At 40.7% G+C, this 24,011-nt stretch overlaps 1 protein-coding gene and 1 pseudogene across 1 annotated transcript; one reads left to right on the forward strand and one right to left on the reverse strand.

The window, feature by feature from the left end:
- Window positions 1–11,846: 11,846 nt before the first annotated feature.
- On the reverse strand, window positions 11,847–13,784 carry LOC141494822 (proliferation-associated protein 2G4 pseudogene; annotated as a pseudogene).
- A 4,755-nt stretch (window positions 13,785–18,539) lies between these two features.
- On the forward strand, window positions 18,540–21,804 carry NPW (neuropeptide W). Its single transcript, XM_074198998.1, has 4 exons — window positions 18,540–18,629; window positions 20,085–20,350; window positions 20,485–21,075; window positions 21,478–21,804. The coding sequence occupies exons 1-4, from the start codon at window positions 18,540–18,542 to the stop codon at window positions 21,488–21,490; spliced, it is 960 nt and encodes a 319-aa protein (XP_074055099.1). The 3' UTR covers window positions 21,491–21,804.
- The last annotated feature ends 2,207 nt before the right edge of the window (window positions 21,805–24,011 follow it).

Below are 24,011 nucleotides of genomic sequence, written 5' to 3' on the forward strand. Positions count from 1 at the left end.
CCCCTTCCAGTTCAAATAAATGTTATCATTGCTCCTGGAAAGGATTGAGCAGTTTGTTCTTTATCCCTCCAACTTCAACGTACCCTTCTTTAGCCACTGTTTCTTTATTTGTATAGTCTCTATTAGTATATAAACTCTATGAGGACAAGGACTCCTTGCTTTTGTATTTGTATTCTCAAAACTTAGCACAATGCTTAGCATATAGTAAGCAATAAAGTTTTTCATTCATTCATTTGGCAATTAAGTATAAATGAGACTATCAAGTAAATGTGTAGAAACAAGACAGCTAAGGATTGTGCCTTAGGAGACATCTGTATGTATAGGGTGGAAGTAGGATGAATCTTCAATGAGGAATTCTGGTCCCTGGAAAAGGGATAGGAACCAAGAAATAAATAGTTAGTGATTCTAACTTGGCTTTCTTAAATTCCATGTCCACTTGCTTATGTAGACACTGAGAAATAAGGTGTTAGTCCATTAACATCAACAAATACAGCAGTTTAATATACAATAGTGACTTGCATTTTTTTTGTTATTGTCCTCCTAGTTTCATCTTCAAGTGCTCTTGAGGTGATCTGGTTTAATTAAGTCTTATATCAAGCTTTCTAAAAACTATATTTCTCATTATTACCTCTCATAGTTATCATATTCCTTTTATACACTTCAGTTCCCCCATGACATGCTTGGATTCAAAATGGATAAAGGAAAATCTTTCCCCTACCATTTCAGACTCTACTCAGGCAAATCATCAGAAATCAAATACAAAGCATTTAATTGACCCACACTAACAATAATAACAAAAATAATAGGGAAACTCATGCCATAAAATATTTGTTAATCTTCTGTAAATCATTGGAAAATAGTTCCCAGCACAGTCACCTACTCTAAGAGGGATAAAAAACAAATCCCTGAGAAAAAGGAAAGAAAAGTATCTAAACAGTGTCTTGTTTCCTTAACACAGATCCCAAACCCAAAAGTCTATATCAGATTTCCCACAGGTACAGTGAACACTTTTTCCCTTTATACTACTTTATTTGACAATACTGTTTAGAACATTCTATCCTGTTCTACCTCTGTGAGATTTTGCAAATGAATTTGTCCTTTAAATTTGCATTGTCCTGTGCTATCCTGTTTTTTTACTTGAAGAAATAGAGTAGATATTTGTTGCCTGATTTTTATTTCTGTGCTTCTGAATTATTGTGTCAATTGCTCCATATCAGCTAAATATCTGTTAAGAAATGGTGATAGTTCCCTATTAATTGGAGAAATGCAAATTAAAACAACTCTGAGTGTACTACCTCACACCTATCATATTGGCTAAAATGACAGAAAAGGGAAATGATACATAATACATGATGAAGGGGATGTGGGAAAACTGGAACACTAATGCACTATTGGTGGAGTTGTGAACTGATCCAATCCTTCTGGAGAGCAATTTGGAATCATGCCCAAAGAGTTATAAAACTGTGCATACCTTTTTATCCAACAATACCACTACTAGGTCTGTAACCCAAAGAAGTCATTAAAAAGGGGAAAAGACCCACATTTACAAAAGATATTTAGCAGCTCTCCTTGTTAGTGGCAAGGAATTGAAAATTATGGGGATGCCCATTAATTAGAACATGGCTGAAGAAATTGTGATATATGAATATGATAAAAGTACTACTATTCTACAAGAAATCCTGAGTTGGTGAATTTCAGAAAAACCTGGAAAGACTTACATGAACTGATGCTGAGTTGAAGTGAGCAGAACCAGGGGAACATTGTGGACATTAACTATAACATTGTGAGGTGATCAACTATGATTGAATTAGTTCTTCTCAGCAGTACAACAATCAAAGAATTCTAAAGGATTTGTAAAGAAAAATATCAGACAATCATATCCAGAGAGTCTGAATGCAGACTAAAGTATACTATTTTCCTTTTTAAAATTTTTGTTTTATGCTTTTTTTTTACTCTCATGGTTTTTTGTTCCCTTTTGTTCTGATTCTTCTTTCATATCATGACTAATATGGGAAATATATTTAACATGGTTCTATATGTATAACCTATATCAGATGACTCACTGTCAAGGGGAGGGAGGAAGGAAGGAAAGGAGAAAAATGTGGAGCTCAAAAACTTTAAAAAAATGAATGTTGAAAACTATCTTTGCATGTAGTTGAAATAATAATTTATGCAAAATTTATTTTTTTCAAATATCTATTCAAAATTTTTCAAAAGAAATGATGAGCAAGAGAAATCTATGGAGTCTGAATGCAATCAAAGCTTACTCTTTTCACTTTTATACATTTGTTTTTGTTTTTTCTTTTTTGAGGTTTTCCTTTTGTTCTGATTCTTCTTTCACAGCCTGACTAATATGGAAATATATTTCATATGATTGTGCATGCATAACCCTTATCAGATTGCTTGCTGTTTTGGTAAGAGGGGAAGGAGGGAAGGGAGGGGGGGAAATTTTAAAGAAATAAATGTTGAGAACTATCTCTACATGTAATTAGAAAAAAATTTGAAAAAAGGAAAGTAATAGTCTCTTATCTGTGACAAATGGGCAAAAATAGCCCTTTTGAATGCATCATGTTGAAACTGCTTTAATTGTATTCCATATTGTTTTCTGATCTTTAACTTTTCTTCTGGAAAGACTTCCATGAATTGATGTTGATAAAGATGAGCAGAACCAGAAGAACATTGTATATACCATGGAAACAATGTAAAAATTGCAAATTGCCTTCTGTGGGGGGTGGGGGAAGGGAAGTAAGATTAGGGGGGAAATTGTAAAACTCAAAATAAATAAAATCTTTAAGTACAGAAGAATATTGTATACCCTAATAGCAACATGGGGGTGATGATCAACCTTAATGGACCTGTTCATTCCATCAATGCAATAGTCAGGGACAATTTTAAAGCACCTGCAACAGAGAATGCCATCTGTACCCAGAGAGAGAACTATGGAGTTTGAACAAATACCAAAGTCTATTACCTTCAATTTTTTTAAAAGTTGTCTTATCAATATAAAATACCCAGGAGTCTATTTGCCAAGGCAGACTCAGAAACTTTTTGAAAACAATTATAAAACACTTCTCACACAAATTAAATCAGATTTAAATAACTGGGCAAACATCAACTGCTCATGGATAGGCAGAGCTAATATAATAAAAATGACAATTCTACCAAAACTAAACTACCTGTTTAGTGCCCTACCAATCAAAATTCCAAAAATTTACTTTAATGAGTTAGAAAAAGTTGTAAGTAAACTCATATGGAGAAATAAAAAGTCAAGAATTTCCAAGGATTTAATGAAAAAAAGTACAAAAGAAGGGGGTTTAGCCCTACCTGATCTAAAATTTTATTATAAAAGCATCAGTCATCAAAGCTGTCTGGTATTGGCTAAGAAATAGAGTGGTGGACCAGTGGAATAGACTAGGTGCAATAGCAGGAAACGATTATAGTAATCTGCTGTTTAATAAACCCAAAGAGTCCAGCTATTGTGATAAAAACTCTCTCTTTAATAAAAACTGCTGGGAAAATTGGAAGTTAGTATGGAAGAAACTTAGATTAGACCAACACCTCACACCCTATTCCAAGATAAGATCCAAATGGATACAGGATTTAGACATAAAAAACAATACTATAAACAAATTAGAAGATAAAGGACTAGTTTACCTGTCAGATCTATGGAAAGGGAAGCAGTTTATGACTAAGGAAGAGAGATGGAGAACATCACTAAAAACAAACTAGATGATTTTGATTACATTAAATTAAAAAGCTTTTGCACAGATAAAACCACTGCAACCAAGATCAAAAGAAATGTAGTCAACTGGGAAACAATCTTTGCAACTAATGTTTCTGACAAAGGACTCATTTCTAAAATATACAGAGAACTGAGTCATATTTTTAAAAAACAAACATTCCCCAGTTGACAAATAGTCAAAGGATATGCAATGGCAATTTACAGATGAGGAGATCAAAGCAATCCATAGTCATGAAAAATTGCTCTAAATCATTACTTATTAGAGAAATGCAAATTAAAGCTTTTCTGAGGTACTACCTCATACTTCTCAGACTGGCCAATATGACCAGAAAGAATAACAATCATTGTTGGAAGCGTTGGGGGAAATCTGGGACACCATTACATTGTTGGTGGAGCTGTGAACTCTTCCAACCTTTCTGGAGAGAAATTTGGAACTGCGCCCAAAGGGCAACAAAAATGTTCATACCCTTTGATCCAGCAATACCACTACTGGGTCTATACCCTGAAGAGATGATGAAAAAGGGTAAAAACATCACTTGTACAAAAATATTCATAGCAGCCCTGTTTGTGGTGACAAAGAATTGGAAATCAAGTAAATGTCCTTCATTTGGGGAATGGCTTAGCAAACTGTGGTATATGTATGTCATGGAACATTATTGTTCTATTAGAACCAGGAGGGACGGGAATTCAGGGAAGCCTGAAGGGATTTGCATGAAATGATGCTGAGAGAGATGAGCAGAACCAGAAAAACACTGTACACCCTAATAGCAACATGGGGGTGATGATTAACCTTGATGGACATGCTTATTTCATCAGTGCGACAATCAGGGACAATTTGGGGCTGTCTGCAATGGAGAATACTATCTGTATCCAGATAAAGAACTGTGGAGTTTGAACAAAGTTCAAGGACTATTCCCTTTAATTTAGGAAAAAAAAACCTGATATCTTATTGTCTGATCTTGTTATCTCTTATATTTTATGTTTCTTCTTTAAGGATATGATTTCTCTCTCATCACACTCAATTTGGATCAATGTACAACATGGAAACAATTTAAAGACTGACAAATTGCTTTCTGCAGGGGGTGAGGGGAGGGAAGTAAGATTGGGGGAAAATTGTAAAACTCAAAATAAATAAAATTTTTAATAAAAAAATAAAGTGAAGAGATATAGAAAAATGTTGACTTATGTACTACATAATTTTGCTAACTAATATTTTATTTTATCCTCAAGGATATGATTTCTCTCTCAACACATTCAATTTTGATCAATGTAAAGCATGGAAACAATGAAAAGATTATCAGACTGCCTTCTATGGGAGATGGGGAGAGGGAAGGCAGGGTGGGGGGCGGGATTGTAAAATTCAAAACCATGCAGAAAATGATGGGTGGAAACTACTATTGTTTATAATTGGAAAACAAAATATTAATTAAAAGTTTCTTTTAATTTGATTCTAATTTTCATCTTTAACAAGTCAATTATTTTACTATGTATACAGCTGATTGAGAAAATTCTAAGTTAGTAGTTAGTCATTTCCTTTTTATTTCCTAACAGAATTCATTTCATTCTTTCCTCAAGGATTTCAGGTTGACTCATAGTCTTTCTCTATACCCCATCTCCTGCTCTTATGCTAGGGCATTTCTATGTAGCAATTCCAGGTCACTGTCACCTTCACAGAATGGGTTCCCCAGAGGATAGCTTCTCAAGCTTCAAGGTATTCTGTCCACATTTTTTTAGGTTTTTACAAGGCAATGGGATTAAGTGACTTGCCCAAGGCCACATAGCTAGGTAATTATTAAGTGTCTGAGGCTGAATTTGAACTCAGGTACTCCTGACTCCAGAACTGGAGCTCTGTCCAATGTGCCAGCTAGCCACCCTAGTTCACATTTCTAAAAGTATAATTCACAAGTCTCCACCAATGTGTTTATCTTTAATAATCAGACAAAAAGACACTATTAACTCAAAGCAAAGACATGTATTGAAATGGCATAGCAATGAAACATTTCCCTTATAAACCTCAGGCACAATCTTTCAAAAATAAATTCAGTAAGAATTAAGTTGGCCATAAGTTTCAAGCAGAGGTATATGAGTAGAGAATCACATATGTAGGGAACAGGTGTAACCAAAAAATTGAGGCCATTTTCTAAGAGTTCCTCTTTTCTCTTCTTAGATGGGCAATAGATTGAGCCTGGACTATAGAGCCTTTTTTTGGGGGGGGGGGTTGCAAGGCAAATGGGGTTAAGTGGCTTGCCAAAGGCCAAACAGCTAGGTAATTATTAAGTGTCTGAGACTGGATTTGAACCCAGGTACTCCTGACTCCAAGGCCGGTGCTTTATCCACTACACCACCTAGCTGCCCCTATAGAGCCTTTCTTTAACTCATCAGCTACTGGTAAGGACTGAGACAAAGATTCTCAGTAGCATCACCTTCTTGGGGGGGGGGGGGCCCTCCTGCCTTCAGTAGAGAGTAGGGCTGAGAGTTCGAATTCTGTGACTTAGCAACAGGAAATTCCATCCTTTACCTGAAGCCCATTAGACATGATCAGGGCTCAGTGACAAGGAATTCCCTTTCTATCATGTCTCTTAGATACATGAACTGCTAATCAGGATTAGAAATAGGACTCAAATCTAATAACTGTGCCTCAGGGCACAGTGGAAGGGAGTTATTTTCCTATTATGGCTAAGATGAAACATACTCTATTCAATACAACCTCATGATTATCAAACCAGCAAATGATAAAAAAGAAAAAATGACATATTTTGGAGAAGCTGTGGGAAAACAGCAATATTAACCAACTGTTCTAGGCATTCATAAAAGCATTTTGGAACTACTGTGTACCTCCAAAGTCACCAAACTGTACATATCATTTAAATCAGAAATATCAATACTAAGCACTATTTGCTGTAGCAAAAAAAAACAACCTGATAACAAGTTGAATGACTAACATTTAGGTTATGACTTTTTTAGTGAAATAGACTATTAGTATTTTTTTTTTTTAGATTTTTCAAGGCAATGGGGTTAAGTGGCTTGCCCAAGGTCACATGGCTAGGTAATTATTAAGTGTCTGAGATCAGATTTGAATCCAGGTACTCCTGACTCCAAGGCTGGTGCTCTATTCACTGCGCCACCTAGCCGCCCTGACTATTAGTATTTTAAAAGAAATGAAAAAAGGGAGAAATTGTCTGAACTGATGAAAAGTGAAGTGAATAGAACCAAGAGAACAATTTGTACAATGATGATAATATTAGATGTTTATCCTTCATTCTCAAAGATCATGACATCAGGGAGGTAATACCATGCCATGCACATGAATTGAATTTGGATCAGGATGACATGGCTTAGATGTGAGGCAACCAGGATTAAATGACTTGCCCAAGGTCAAACAGTAAGTGTCAAGTGTCTGAGGTCTGATTTGAACTCAGATCCTCCTGACTCCAGTCTGGGTACTCTATCCACTGCATCACTCAGCTGCCCCTATTTTAAAAGAAAACAGCTCAGGAGACTAAAAAATTATGATTAAGATAATGAACAACCAATTAAGACTTCCAAAGATGGATACAAATATGAGAAAGATCAACAGTCCTTGTCTTCAAGGAACATTCAATTAGTGAGGGAAGATAAAACAAAGGAAGCTGAAAAGCAGGGATAGAGGAGAGGTGGAAAAAAAGGCAACTAGAATTTAGAGACATGATGGAATTCAGTCCAGAGGGATACAAACCAATGAGAAATGAAGAAATGGCTGATCTTGGAACCTTCTTTAAATGGAAATGCTTTGAGAGTTCTTTACACTGCCCTCTAGCCCTCCAAACAGAGGGATAGAGGATCCTAAAAATCCTAATGAGGTGTAATTGCCAAAGCTGAGGAAATCTTAAAAGATGATGAATTTTCTGATGGTAAGATTTCCTGGGACCATAGTAGAGTCCAGTCCAAGGAGTGCCAAGTGGCAGGAACAGATAGTATAGAATGGCATACATTATCAGAAACTGCCAATGTATTAATTTGTTTTGCTTGTTATAAAGGTAGGCTTTCTATCTCTGTTTTGGGGAAAAAGATTTAGATTAGTTAGTGATAACAAAAAAATAGACATGCATAATTGATTAAATATTTTTTTTAAATATAGAAGAAAATAAAAGGAAATTCAGAAGGGAATACAGGCAGTATTGGAAGTACTGATTTTATTTATTGTAATTAATAAATTTAATGTACACTTAAAAAATCTAGATTTAATTCAATTTTACAGTGTTTTATATATAAAACTTCCTTTTTCTATTCTTTGTGTATGAAAATGTTCATGTTTAAGAAATTCATATTAAGAAAAAATTAAAAACCAAAATATCAGTTTCTTTTTATGTGCTGTTTATGTTGTTTGCCCATGTCTATCACCTTCTCTCTCTCTCTTTCAGGTTTTTGCAAGGCAATGGGGTTAAGTGGCTTGCCCAAGGCCACACAGCTAGGTAATTATTAAGTGTCTGAGACTGGATTTGAACCCAGGTATTCCTGACTCCAGGGCTGGTGCTTTATCCACTATGCCACCTAGCCGCCCTATCACTTTCTCTCTTGAACTGTTCCTGACAGATTTGAAACTTCTATGTAATATACAAGCTCTTGACCTATTTTTCTTCTTGACCTTGAAGTTTATTTTTATTTTCCAATGTTTTGACGATTTTTCCTGTACAACAATGTTATAAAACACTAAAGTATATATTGATTTAATTTGAGCAAGCCTCATAACTTCTTCAAAGAAGTTCTTACAAGTCCATATAACTTCTTCAGCCTCTGTAAAGGATGGTGCATGGGATGCAGTTATATCTGTGTTGATATTTTTGCTTATACTCATCATGAGCAATGGAAAGTGAGATGACCAAATGTCTGATGAAATAATCTTTGTTGTTCAGTTCAATAACTATTTAAAAGCAACTACTCTGGGTAAATCACTACTCTAGGCTCTGGGATTTGTATTTGAGCCTATTTGTAAATATTATAGGATAGAATATATACCAATTTTTAGATAAAGATGTGCCCCAAGGGATAGCCTAGTCCTTTAGGTAAGAAGCTAATGTTGTAGCTATAAGTCTAGGAAATTTCCTTACAGCAAGCACTTTCCTTCTCTCCTCCTTAGCTAGTTTCAGTCTAGGTTATATAATGCAAAATCATTCACACACACACACACACAGACACAATTTATTACAAATTTATATCAATAAACTCTCCAAATAAAGCTCGTCTCATTTACCATTAAGTTTTTATTTTCTTTACCAATCTACATGAACCCCCCCTCTCTGCCCCCCCCCAAAATACTCTATAGCTCCTTTATCTCCAAAGAGACATATAATATTCCCTGAGCAGGTCCCATATTCAAAGTGCTTTATGGGTCTAAATTCCCTCAAAATTATGTGATGTTTATATTTGCCCATGACTACTACCTTCTAACTATCTTGAAATATTACTGATAGATTTGGGACTTCTATATAATCTACAAGCTCTTGATCTATTTTTCTTCTTGACCCTAAAATTTATTTTCCAATATGTTTGTTTTGACCATTTTTTTCTACCTTTGTGTTTCCAAGTCCCTACCAACCTATCTGTTTACTTTTTCTCTTGTCAGCCAGGAGACATAGTTAGTTCGAAGCAAATGCATTTAATGAAGTAGCATAATAAGAAGATTTGTAAAAGAGCATTATTTCCTTAAATTCAAAGCACAAAATACCACAAATATCCAATATTATAGAGAGTGAGAGAACAGTTATTCCTTCTACATCAAGGGGTTGGGGACATAGCTCCCCCTCGATCTGGAAAATGCCACCTAAAATTTTTTGAACCTCCTTTTGTACTAGAGATGACAACTGAATTTTTTTCTTTTTCTTTTATGGTGTGTTATAATAACTTATTGTAAAATTTGGGCTCTGTGTCTTCTGCTGGTCTTCACATGTTGTCTGTGGTTTCCACAAAACTCCTCCAAAATTCCCATTTAATTTCTTATGCTGATCCTTGATAAATTGAAACATGGAAGAGGTAAGTCAAGATGTAGAAGGGATAACTTTACAGAGAATTCACATAAGAAGGGTATAGAGGTAGGGAATTTGTATGGAAGAGTTACTCAAACTCAAAAAGTACTGTAGGACCCCTGAAATTTTCTGGTGAGATTGACATATGAAATAGAGGAAATATTGGACATAATAATAATAATAATAATAATAACTATTATTATTATTATTATTATTATTATTATTATTGTGTTCCCTCTTCATTGACCATGTATCTGACTTTTAACATTCCTGAAGGCAATATATGCCCCTGTCCCCATCCCATTTTTCAACTTGTCAGAGAAACTGGGGTGGGAAATATAGCTGTAGTTCCTTTTGGGACCAAAGAAGGAGGTAAAAAAGGATTAAACTTTAATTCACAGGTTGCACAAAAGTTTACAAGTTATTACAAAGTTCATGGTTACTACAAAAAGTTCACAGGCTAAGTTCTTTGGAGAAGCAGCAAGATAATGTGTTTATTAAAAGAGATAGTTTCTAAGGAGATAGTTTCTTTTTTTATTTATTTTTATTAAAGATATTATTTGAGTTTTACAATTTCCCCCCAATCTTGCTTCCCACCCTCCACCCCCCCCCCCACGGAAAGCACTCTGTCAGTCTTTACTTTGTTTCCATGTTGTACCTTGATCCACATTGGGTGTGATGAGAGAGAAATCATATCCTTAAAGAAGAGAAGAGAAGTCTAAGAGGTAACAAGATCAGACAATAAGATATCTGTTTTTTTCTAAATTAAAGGGAATAGTCCTTGTACTTTGTTCAAACTCCACAGCTCCTTATCTGGATACAGATGGCACACTCCTTTGCAGAGAGGCCAAAATTGTTCCCGATTGTTGCACTGATGGATTGAGCGAGTCCTTCAAGGTTGAACATCATTCCCATGTTGCTATTAGGGTGTACAGTGTTTTTCTGGTTCTGCTCATCTCACTCAGCATCAGTTCATGAGGAGATAGTTTCTTAAGAAAGTAATAAAGTTAAACAAAAAGAGATGGTTGAGATCCAATAACAAAAGGGATAGTTACAAGCTAGGAAAGGTGGTGAGCTGTCAAGTTAAAAAAAAAAAGGAAAAGAAAAGAAGTTTAGATCAACATAAATCCAGTCACATGGAACTGGGGCCATGTGTTCCAGTAACATGGTCCAGACCACATAGATCCAGCTTAAGAGAAAAGAAGAGATGAATCAGTTGGGCAGGAGTCAAGGAGAAATGTGCTTCTGTTTAAATTCATTTCCATGTGGGTGAGACAAGGGTGTTGTGCTTGAGGAGTGGTTTGACACCTGGCTCCAGATATTCTCCAATGTGCATGCCAGTGTGGGGGGCAGTCCCCAAAAAGTAGTTAAGACAGGGGCGGTTAGGTGGCGTAGTGGATAAAGCACTGGCCCTGGAGTCAGGAGTACCTGGGTTCAAATCCAGTCTCAGACACTTAATAATTACCTAGCTGTGTGGCCTTGGGCAAGCCACTTAACTCCGTTTGCCTTGCAAAAACCTTAAAAAAAAAAAGAGTAGTTAAGACAGCACTCACTGTGCATGATGGTGTTCTGTGCACTGTGTCCTTTCCGGTCCTAAAGGGCATGACCAAAAAGCTAGGAAGCTTAAGAAATGGAGATTGCAAAAAAGAGTACAGAAAAGTTTTTAAAAGATTACAATGTTTCTCTGTGTCCAGAGTTTTCCTTCTACAAGGTCATTGAGATGAGGTCAATGAACTTTTAATACTGCTCCTTATCATTTATCTCCTCATTATCTCATCGCTGCTCTCTGAACTACCCAATCTGCCCCCTACTTGCATCTCCCAACATCTTCCTTAAAAACTCTCCCTCTGAGTTGATTTGCTTGTTTTCTTTTTTTTTTCACCAGCAAATCCAATTTCTTGTATTGACGCAAACTTGGTGCGTTTAAAAACCCTATGAGTTATTGGGAGCCCCAGCTCCCCAAGACCACACTTACTAAATGCCCCTCCAAGTCAACAGCTTCAGAAAGGAGGAGCCCCCCCCCACTTAAGAGTCAATCTGCTCCCCTGACTCCTACCCTCTCTCAGAAGAGGGATATTGGAGCACCACACACAGGAACCAAACTGGCAGATGGGGCTTTCAATTCTAGACAGGGCACTATAAGCAATTCCAGGAATCAGACTGAGTTGAGAAGGGCCATCTCTTTATAGTTCTTTGAGAAAACAAGTAGATCCTGTCCTTGCAAAAACTAAAAATTTAAGCAAGAGGATCCATACAACAGAAGAGAATCCCAAAATTACAGGCTCCAGCTCCTACAAAATGGGAGGGGCCTAGTCAGATCCAGATCTGAATAGGATTCTGCTACATAAGAATCAAAATGAGAAAATGGAGGAAGACACTTCCCCAACCCCATTTTGAGGCAAGACAAAGACTTGAAGAGGCAGAATGGGGCTGATACCCCAGACAAATAGTAAGATATTGACCACTAGGAAAGATGAGAGTAAAACATTTTAGGCGAGGTGGTGGTGGTGCATAAGCTAGATCGGCCATTTGCCTCTCCCTGTAGAGCTAGGCCATCAACCTTGACCAAGCAGAGAGCAATACAAAAAGTTAGAAAGAGGGGCTTGAAGACAGGTTTTGATTCCTGATTTTATTATTCAATTTCTTTTTTTCTGTTTTAAGTAGTCTGCGATGGCCAGGAGTCCTAGCATCCAAAGGCCAGAGTCAGTTGGAGCTGGTAATCATTGGAAGGAGGGTTGGTTGTAGGGATTGGGATGAGGGGAGAGGTTCTCTGCTTTGCCAGTGGTCCTAGGTGGAAAAGATGAACTGCTCTTTGTGGAGTCCAGGGTATAAAAGGAGGGGAAATAGGGAGGAGTACTGGGTTAGGGAGATGGAAACCATCTCAGTCCCCTGCTTCATTCTCTTCTGCTGTTTCTCCAGTGGTGGCATTCTCTGCAGTCTTGGAGGCCTTCTTTTTTTTCTTTTTCTGGGTCTTCTGACTAGCCAAACTCTGCAGGAGTGCCTTTAGCTCTGCATCCTGGACCTCTAGCTCAGACTTGTACAACTCGGGCTCGAAGGGACCACTGGTTATCCGCATGGGACCATTGGGCATGAGCAGTACTGTGAATTTGAACTGGGCAACAAACTCGCCTTCCTTCTCATATAGAACATTGAATGGCTGTAGTAGCTCATGTTTAGCACATTCTACCACACCCATCCGGGCTTTCTTTTCATCCTCAAATGCCCTGAAAGTGAATGGCATGGCATCGAATCGCCTGTCCACCTTGCTGAAAAAGGCACGGGAAGTTTTCATTTTCAAGCCATACTGTTTTGAAGGATCTCGCTTGTAGATGGTAGTTCTCTGTCCTGCATCCTTGGCTTTGCCTTCTCCTGAGCTCACAAGAACATCCACATCATAGACTTCATGGACTTCAAACTCTGCCTTTTCATGGTCCTTCTTTCGCTGGTCTGTGGGGTTTTGAATGATGGTTTTCTCTCCATCAATGACATGTTGCTTCAATTGGTGGGACAACATGCCTTCTATTGGTGTGCAGTTAAATGAATGGGCAACTTTGTTCCAGGTATCTGTAACTTGTGTGTTCTGGTTTCCAGGCTTGACCAGGTGCAGGGCTGCCTCAGCACACAGGTGAGCTGCCTTAATCATATCTGCTTTTCTCCCTGTCACTGGAGTGCCCTTAGATACATTAACCACGAAACTGTGGGCCACGTTTGCAATGAAGTCATCCTAAGTCACTCTCCTTGAGGATGTAATCCTGGTCGCTGTTCAAGGGGAAGAAGTGACAGACACAGTTATTTACCGAGATGCTTGTAGGGAAGGCAATACCTTTCTTCATCTCCTTTTCCTTCTTGAAGATCTTGCCCGTCTCTTCCATGATCATGGCATCACCCTTTTCACAGAGACCCAGCACCAATGCACCTGAGGTTGATGCTTCTACCACCACCCTCAGGACTCAGTTGGCAATGTCACCCCCCATCTTGTACTTGGTCACCACCAGGTCCTCTGCAATCGTCTGTTCCTGCTTCTCGTCCTCCCCCGACATATTCCCACCGCTGCGGCCTTTGCCTCTGCCGCCATTTGTGGCTGGAGCCCCGCAATTTGCTTGTCTTCTAATGAATCTTTCCTTACTGCTTATCCTCTCATGGAGGCTTAGGTTGCTTAGGGATCAGTGGCTTCCAATTGGCTTTATTTTTCCTTCCTCTTAGCTTCTGCTAATTACAGCAATACTTCAATAAATAAACTTTTTTTGTCCCTAAAATTTCTTCTGAGTTATTCTTTTACTTGAATTTGTTCATGTTCTGTCCAAATCTTTAGTTGGCTACTTAAGTCCAGCCACATGTAGATGGGACCCTACTGGGCCAGTCAAGTTAAAAGAGTCGAGATAAAATTAAAAAGAGAAAAGTAAAGAAAAACATAGATCCAGCCACATGGAGTAGGGGTCCCAGAATCACATACATCACTTTACTGATCTCATTTATTTTCTTCCTCATTGGCCATAGCATTTCTTCTAGTTCTACTCTTCACTGCATAGCTCCAATAGGATCTGGGGTCACATAGTCTCCACTGGCACTGTAATATTTTCCAGATCAGCTATCTCAGCTTTAATCCACTAGAGTTTGATGCTCAGAACCTCACCCTGACAAAAGCAGGCTGACATATCTTTAGTTTTAGCTAACAAGCCAGGTAGAAGACTAAGAACAAGTCCTTTTTTGTGATTTCTGTCTGTGTCTGAGATCACAAACCTCAGTTATAGATATTTAGCAAAGGATTTGGGCAATCTGACTCATTGCCAAGATCCTCTTTGGCTTAGTTGTACATAAATTTGAACCAGAACAAAAAGTAGGCTCAAGGGGAAAGGTCAGAGCTCTTTATCCTTTTAGACAGAAATCTTTATTTTGCATATCTGCAGCAAAGAATGAATGTTTTCATTTGCATTTTAACTATTAAAAACTTTTGTCTACCTGCAAATTCATGAATTAAAAAGATGTAAAATAAAGTGTTGAAGCACTCCAAGTGACTAATGTTTTCTCAGAAATGAAAAGGAATTAAAATTTTACATTTTTACTCTTCATAAGAGAATGGATGCTATCTGAAACTGTTGACTCTTTTGTCTTTCCCCCTCTTCCCCACTACCAATGTCATAGTCACAGTCATATTCTGTCTTACTAAAGCTAAGTAAGAAGAAAAATTTGAACAACTTTTTTGAGAACATTAAAAAAATAGAAAGGGCCTCACTTAACCATAATGAATGATGATAGACTAGAAATTCACTAATGGACCAGTGGAATGTTAATGCTAAGCCCAAAGGGAGGTAGGGATGCTATCTGTAATCATTTTGTGAAGGTCACTTCTCCTGCCTCTTCACTTGCCCCATGCCATCATCCCTAATCATTGACACTTAAAAAGGTTTCTGTGTCCCAAAGGCAATAGTAAAGGGTGAGGAGAGACCCATTGTCAGTGAAGAGTGGTGGTGGGTAGGCACTTGATGCTAATAGATTTTCTCTTGAGTTCACTTGGGGCTCGGCTGTAGGCAATCCACAATTTACCTAAGGTCCTTGAAAATGGGAGGAGGCGGGTCAGTGGGGATCCCCTTCGGTTTTTAATACTCTCCTAGGAATGCCATACATACACGTTTTTTTCCTCCTCTCTTGTCTCAGAGGATGAGGTGTTACTCTTTCTAAGGGTTAACTACTCTGTTTTTATTCCTGTCTATTTTGAGACTTTGTTTCACCAAAGATTATCCCCACTCTTTTCTGCAACTTTCATTTTTATCACTTTAGAATAGGATGCCAGACTACCCATTTATAACCTATATCAAATTGCTTGCATTCTCAATGGGGGAAGGAAGAAGGCAGATAATTTGGAACTCAGAAGTTTTTTTTTAAATTAATTAATTTTGAATTTTACAATTTTCCCCCCTAATCTTGCTTCCTTCCCCCCCCCCCAAGGCAGTTTCTTTGTTTACATTGTTTCCATAGTATATATTGATCTAAGTTGAATATGATGAGAGAGAAATAATATCCTTAAGGGAAAAAATTAAGTATAAGAGATAGCAAAATTACATAATAAGATCAGATTTTTTAAAAATTAAAGGTAATAGTTTTTGGTCTTTGTTCAAACTCCACAATTTTTTCTCTGGAGTCAGATGGTATTCTCCATCACAGATACTCCCAAATTGTGCCTGATTGTTGCACTGATGGAATGAACAAGTCCATTAAGATTGATCTTCATCCCCATGTTGCTGTTAAGGTGTACAGTGTTCTTCTGGATCTGCTCATCTCGCTCAGCATCAGTTCATGAAATCCTTCCAGGCTTCCCTGAATTCCTATCCCTCCTGGTTTCCAATAGAACAATAGTGGAACACAGAGTTTTAAAAAAACAAATGTTAGAAATTATTTTCACATGTACTTGGGGAAAAATAAAATACTAAATAAATAGCATTAAAAAAAGAATAGGATTTCAGAGTTGAAAGGCAGTTTAGAAATCCTTGGACTAATGCCTTCATTTTCTAAGTGGAAGAATTGAGGCATAGAGAGGGAAAGCAATTTGCCCAAAATTATACAGTGGACCAGGACCAGACCAGTATTACTTATCTTGGGCATCATTTCATCTTCAGGCTTCTCCAGTTCACCAAGCCCAACACAATATGCTCACTTGTTGATTGATAGCTAGAATTATATAACTTTGGAGCTGGAAGGAAGTTCAGTGGTTCTTTAGTCCAAACTCTTACCTGATATATTTCTTGTAGGAGGGAAATAGTATCAACCAGGGAGATTAGTCAGTTAGGTTTTATTGGAACCAAGGATTCTAGAAAGAAGATAACATTGGGGGCAGCTAGGTGCTGCAGCGGATAGAACACCAGCCCTGGAGTCAGGAGTACCTGAGTTCAAATCTGAACTCAGACACTTAATAATTACCTAGCTGTGTGGCCTTGGGCAAGCCATTGCCTTGCAAAAAACGAACAACCTAAAAAATTTAAAAAAAGAAGATAGCATTGGAAAAGTAGGATGGGAGTCAATTTGTAGAGGCCTTTGAGTTACAACTTGAGTCTGAACCTTATTCTATGGGCAATAGGAAAATTTGGTTTTTTTAGGAGATGAATGATGTTTTCAGACTTTTGTTTTAGGAAATTTTCTCAGGAAGCTGTGTGATAATGACTGGAGAGGGAATGAAGCTAGAGAGTAGCAAAGTCAATTAGTAGAGGAGGGATATTTATTTATTTATTTGTTTATTTTATTTTTTTTAGGTTTTTGCAAGGCAAACAAGGTTAAGTGGCTTGCCTAAGGCCACAGAGCTAGGTAATTATTAAGTGTCTGAGACTGGATTTGGACCCAGGTACTCCAGACTCCAGGGCTGGTGCTTTATCCATAGAGGAGGGACATTTATTAGAATACATGCTATCAAGGGGAGGGGGAGGGAGGGTGGCAGGTAGAAAAATATGAAACTCAAAATCTTACAAAATGAATATTGGAAATGATATTTACATGCAAGTGCAAAAAATTTTAAATAAAAAGACAAAGAAGAGGAAGCTTAAGTTGGTGGGTTGTTTGCACTCAGGAATTCTGAGCTAAGGTAGGCTAAGCTGATTGGATGTTGTCTCTAGGTATAGCACAAATATAATGATTCCTGGAGAGCAAGGAGACATAGGCTTTGTAAGGAGTAGTGTACAGGACCAGGTTGGAAATAGAGTTAGTCAAAACTCTTGTACTAGTCAATAGAATCAGTAGGATCTTCCTCACAGGTGGAGGTAGAGGAAGGAGGAGGAGGTAATAAAAGTAGTAGTAGTAGTAGTAGTAGTAGTAGTAGTAGTAGTAGTAGTTATAGAAGAAGGAGGAGGAAGAGGAGAAGGAGGAGGAGGAGGAGGAGAAATAACAAGGGTCTTAATTAGGAAGGAGGTAGGAGAAGGGGTCCATCACACGATCTATTGCAGATGGAAGGAATGAATGTGTGAATGAACAGGCCAGTATGTGGTCAGTATATTTCTGTGAATCTCTAAATCTTTCTGTGTCTGGCTAGCTGCCTGTGCTTTGTGTATGTAAGTATCTGCTTGTGCAATAGCCTAAGGCTGATGTCTGTCTACAGCTTCTGCTCCCCTCCATGTGACAGATATAACACTTGGGATTTTGTTTTAAAGCCATTTGACATGCTGAATTGTTTTATTTTCCATAAGCTTGACTAGGGTGTATGTGTATGTGTGTTGAGAGGGTGGAGTAAGCTGAGGAAGAGTTTATTCTTCACTTGGAACTCCAGTCTAACAAAGAAAGGTTGCCCAGAGAACCCAAGGACAAAATTCTCTTCTATTCCTCACATAATGCCCCCTAGTCCTCTCACTTCCCCACCCTTGTCTATAGACAGGTTAAGGAGCAGTAGGAAGGGACTAATAGGTTTCTAGGACTTCTGACTCAGAAACAGTATCATTCAATAGTACACTCCCTCCTCTTTTCCCTTGTTTGCCTCATTTTCCCTAACCTTAATCACTAAATAGGCATACTCCCAGGTCAATTGAGATCTATACCAGATGTCTCTGGAGATGAGAGTAAGGAAGACTGGTGACTGCACAGCCCTCTCTCACTTAAATCCAATTTATTTGCAAGTCATGATGTCCTCTTTCAGAACCATACAATAACCTTTCCCCTAAGGCAGGTGACAGATTGCTGTGTCAGGCAGGGGCTATGTAAAAGAGGGGGTGTTTGGTGACACATTCAGAGATACTAGGGCCTAGGGAGGAAACATTTTGCAAGCTGTGTGCTCCAGAGCAGTCATGTAGCTCTTGGCCTCCATTCCCATCCCAATCCTGATGATGCTGTCTTTGGATGTGGATCAGGTGTCAGCTAAAAAGAGCCAACTGGGCCAGAATTCAGCAGAGGATCCTGGGACTGAACTAGGGGTAAGGGGGAAGGGAATCTTCCCTGTGAGTCCTTCCCTGGGAGAGGAAATAGATGTTACCTGAACTATGGACTCTTCATTCAGATATGCTGCAAGGTGTCTTCTAGAATCCATAGTAAATGTGTCTTAGTCAACAACAACCTACCTAGAAGAAGAATGCATCATGGGAATTCATCATGGTCCAAGGGGGCAGTGACTAAACTTGAGGGAAACTGACTTAACTTGAAAGAAAAATATTTAGATCTGAGTGAAGTGAACAACCCTGAGAAATGATCTAGTCTGGTACCTCCTCACCTTTGTCCGGAGGAGTCCCTAGAGAACTTGGAAGTCTAAACTCAGAACTAAGGGTAGATTTAATATCTTCTCATTTCACAAATGAGAAAATTAAGACTCAAAGAATGGTAAAACCTCATACAAAATTGCACAGCATAGATTACATAGTACATATTATATAATACATGTAATACATTACAATTATATTATCTTAGGAAATAATTACATATAGAATTATATGTAATGTATAGTCCATATTATTAAATATGGTAATGTACAGAATGGTATAGTAAATATATATTATATATTATTGCAATATAGATTGTAAGGACATCCTATTTCCCTAACCAATGTTTGATTCAAATGAATAGTCCAGGTCTGTGATTATCAGAAGGTTAGAACACTGTGTAGCCAGCATAGCTTGTATATACAAGTGTCTAGAGGAGAGGCAAAGGGGCACTTGGGACCACAACTACAGCCTTGGGGGTCAGGAAGAGAAGAGGAGTGAGGCACAGGTTCCAGTGCCTCAGGAAATCCAAGCTCTCCTAGTGAAAGGACTGAAAGAAGCAGTGAGGAAGAGAACTCTGAGCTCTGTAAAATTAAGAAATCAACACTGGGAAGAATGAAAGAAGTGAGAGGAAAAAGGGGAAAGGGAAAGAGACTGAGAGTCAAAGAGAGATAGAGAGAGACACACGGAATCAGAGATGGAGACAGAGACAGAGAGATAGAAGCAGGGCCAGAGAGATAGAGAAACAGACACAGACAGAGACAGAGAACAGAGAGTCAGAGACTGAGAGAGTCAGAGACAGACAGATAGACAGACAGACACACACACACACACACACACACACACACACACACAGATGCAATCGAGCCACCCACATTCCCCTTCCAAGTCCTCCTTGCCTCTTGTCAGCAAATCTCTCAAATCCCGGGGCGACTCTCCATCTCCCAGACTGGGACTCCAAATGAAGTAGGACAATAGAGAAGAGACAGTATGAGGGGGCGGGCCTCTACTGCCATGGCCCCCCACCCCACCCCACCCCTTCAGCGCTCAGTTATAAGTTGAGTGGAGTCCGATTCTTGCCAGTGGCAGCTTCTGCTACCCTCCCGTCTGTCCCCCGAGCCTGCCCCAGCACCAGAAGCTGCAGACGTAGTCTGATCCTTGGCTTCGAAATCCCAGACCCGATCCCCCCACCCCCCCACCCCAGACTGTGACCTAGGCCAGCGCCACCCTGTACGGACCCAAATTGTGCCAGGGCGAGTTCCCCCGCGGATTCCAGCCCGCTCTGGAAGAGACCTCTGGCTGCCTGGAGGCAGCGCCAGGCTGCACCCTCGGTCGACCCCGACTTATCCCGGCAAGCCGAAGGAAAGCTCCCAAGCGCACCCCTTGATCCCAGGAAGTCCAGCCTCACTCCCTGCCCACGACCGCTCCCAACTTCATCCCCGGTAGACCCCCGAGACGCGCTTGGCTCAACTTCTCCCTCCTTCCCAGCCCACCCAGCTCTCTAGTTCACGCCTGGCAGAGCCCGGGGAAGCCCCCCAGCTCCAGCCTCTGCGCATCCGATTCGGGGCATCCCCAGGCTTCCCTCCTGCGGAGCGGGTCGGTTCTGCCGCGGCGGTAGCCCAGTCTGGACCGGGACCCGAACCGGGCTCGCAGCTGCTTGGGGAGCAGGAGCCGACGCCCTGGCGCGCCTCGTGGGGAGGTCCGGCCTAGGGCCCTGGGTCCCTCCCGGGCTGTCCTGGAGGTCGCTGCTGCTGCTGCTGCTCCTGAGCGCGCCGGCCCGGGCTTGGTACAAGCACGTGGCGAGCCCCCGCTACCACACGGTGGGCCGGGCTTCGGGGCTGCTCATGGGCCTCCGCCGCTCCCCTTACATGTGGCGCCGCACCGTGGCGTCGAGCCCGGGCCAGGGAAACAGAGACGGGGGCCCCGAGCTGTCCGCGCGGTCTGACCAGCGTCCTGCCTGGACCGCGCTCTTGGCCGGTGTCCGAGGGAGCCCCGCGGAGGCGCGGCGCCGGAACGGCAGGGGGCTGAGAGCAGAACGCTGGACAGGGAACCTGGGTTCCGGCCGTCCCCTTAAGGAGGAACGGCTGTGGGCGAATGCACCTTCAGGAGTCCCCCGGGGCCCTATCGGAGACTTCTCCAGGCTGGAGTCCCCATCCCTTCCCGCCAGGTACTTGAGACTCGGAAAAGAGGTGGGACTGGGTGGGAGCAGACTAGCCCGGGAGGGAGAAAGTTACCGAGTGTGTGGGTCCCTGACCCTACGAAAATGTAAATGTGTGTTTGGTGTGAGAGTTAGGGTGGGTGCAGACTCCGTTCACCCCAGAGACGTGTCTATAAAAGCCTGTCTGCCCTGGTATCCCATGGTTCAAGGTTGCTTGAACTTCAGACTTGGCAGAGGGTACCTGGAGACTGGGGCTTTGGTGAAGGGGAGACTTGGAGATAAGAAGTAAATGTTTGCATAGGGTGATTCTCTCCCTCCTCTCTAAAAGGGGTTCTCTAGCTGGGGGAAGGGAGAGGCACTTGGGTCTTCCCATCTTTACTCAGCTCAAATTCCTCGCTACTTCCTTTACAGAGCCTTGGGATAGGAGACAACACCTGTGCCCTGCATCCACTATGGCATTCCAAAACCTACAAACCCCTTCCTGATCCCAGCTTTGAATGTTTCCAGATCCCAGGGCCTATATATCAGCTGCTTTGTGGCCTGTTGTGGGATAGAGGTTGAGAGATCACAGAACCCTCAGGGACAATGACTCAACATTTACTGGGGTCTCCAGCTATATTTCCTTTCCTTTTCCCCTTTCCTTCTTGGAATCGTTGCCTTTTTGTTGAGGTCTGTGTACCTTCTCTGTTTCATTCTCATTAAATGTTTCATTCATTAAAAATGACAATTTAAAACGCATCTGACCTCCTTTGCTTTGCTGCTTTCACCCCCACCCTACAGTTGGTTCTGGTTCTGGAGGAGGCTAGTAGGGAAGGAATCCAAGGTTCTTCCACTCTTCCCAGCCCCTTGTGTACTTTGGTATATTGCCCTACAGTGCAAATAAAGGGGTTGTATTCTGGTAAATGTCATCAGTTCCCACCCCTTTCTCTACAGATTTTCTCTTTTCCCTGGGGAGAATCCAATTCCCCTCTCCTAACTTTTATTCAGGACAGTGGTTAAATTGGGAAATAGTGTCTCTCCTCTTTTCTCACCTATACCCCCTTTATGCATGATGGCTTTCTGTTCTAATCTGAACTAGAGGACGGGATTGGGAAGAGTGGTCAAAGAAGCAGGGACCAGGTTTGTCCTGGGACCCCTTGAATCAGGGTAGAGATCTAATAGCTGAATGAGGATCAGGAAGGAGTCTAGGGTTGGCATCTTCCCAGATGAGTGAATCCTCCTCTTTGCTCCTGGAAGGAGTCTGGGACTCTGCACTATGCTTTCTCTTTCCTCTATCCCTAAGCCTCTTTCTTTTTTTGGGGGGGGGAGGCAGTGGGGTTAAATGATTTCACCAGGGTCACACAGTTATTTATGGGATTTGAACTCAGGTCCTTTTGACTGAAGGGCCACTGATTTATCCTCTGTATCACCTAGCTGCCCCTCCCCCCAAGCCTCTTGATGGAATGATGATGCTTGCCCTGACCATGGCATCAGGGAGGTGATGCTACAACATGCGCTTGAATTGAATTTGAATGAAGGGGTGCTGTACTAAGTCACCAGTCTTATTTTCTCCTTCAGAGTCATCTGGGTCCAGTGGCCAGATATGAATCTACCTAAGCAGTGGTTTATATAATTAGAGCTGGGTTTTCCCTCCCTGGGTCTCAGTTCCATCCATTCTTCCTTTTCCAGAAGCAGCCCATTGACTTGAAGAGAGGAATTATATCCTGGAATTAGACCCAGCTATTCCCCATGATCCTCTACTGGCCATTGAGGCAGATAATTAGTAAACTCTTGGCTATCCCATCCCATCCTGTTCCCCATGTCACCCTTATCTTCCTAGGAGTCAGCCCTGGAAAAAGACAATAGCTCCCTCCTCTTCCTTTCCAAACTTCAGGGACATTTTTGACTCAAGAGTCACCACTCCAGAAGCTCCAGAAGAGGGCGCGGCATTCCCATGAAAATATGCTTGGGGAGTTTGGGCCCTGGTCCTAATTTATGGGATGACATTTGAACAATGAGGCCTCTTGGTCTATTGGAGGTTGCTTGGTGCAGAGTAATCTTGTAACATTGAAAGCAGAGCAATTTGGAATTGAGCCAAATGCTAATTGGATTGTGACCATCTCATCTGACCAGAACTTCCTGTACCCTCACTTTTTTCTCTTCTCATTCATTCAATACTTTCATTGAGCACCTGTTGTGGGCAGATTCCTTTTGCCTCCATTACCTTGGGATGTGGGGTTGAGGGTGGGGATTACCTTGGTTTTTGGAAAGCTCCTGGCCCTACCCACAAGGAACCACACTGCTTCTCTTGACATCATGGAACCACAAAATATGAACAAGGCACTATTTGTACGTTCAATCAGAATTATGTGACTAGGAATGTATATATTACTGTAAGGAGGAGAATAAGAGAAAATCTCCTGGTGGAATTTGGCTTTGAGAAATGGTAGGATTTCCGGGGTGGCTAGGTGGCGTAGTGGATAAAGCACCGGTCCTGGAGTCAGGAGTACCTGGGTTCAAATCTGGTCTCAGACACTTAATAATTACCTAGCTGTGTGGCCTTGGGCAAGCCACTTAACCCCGTTTGCCTTGCAAAAACCTAAAAAAAAAATGGTAGGATTTCTAGAAGAAAGTATTTTTAAGTGGAGGGTAAAATAGTTTGCTGCTTGGATCATAGCATATGACCTGAAAGAATGAACACTTTGCCCTCTAGAGCTCTTGCTTTCCTAACCATCACTCACTTTACCTAGGCTGGCTTCAGCCTTGCTTTATTTGACTTCTAGATTCTCATCCCAGTAGCAACTTGTTCCTCACTGTGGAGCCAAGGAACCCAGCTCCTTGGGAGATGCCTTAGTCTAGCAGATCAAGTGATTCCCTGTTTGAGTAACTGGGTGGACCTATTCAAGATGGGATGGGCTGCCACAGGAGGTCTTTGAACAAAGACTGGATAATTATGGGCTAGATAT

The sequence above is a fragment of the Macrotis lagotis genome, chromosome 8 (assembly GCF_037893015.1).
Source record: "Macrotis lagotis isolate mMagLag1 chromosome 8, bilby.v1.9.chrom.fasta, whole genome shotgun sequence".
NCBI classification, from domain to species: domain Eukaryota; kingdom Metazoa; phylum Chordata; class Mammalia; order Peramelemorphia; family Peramelidae; genus Macrotis; species Macrotis lagotis.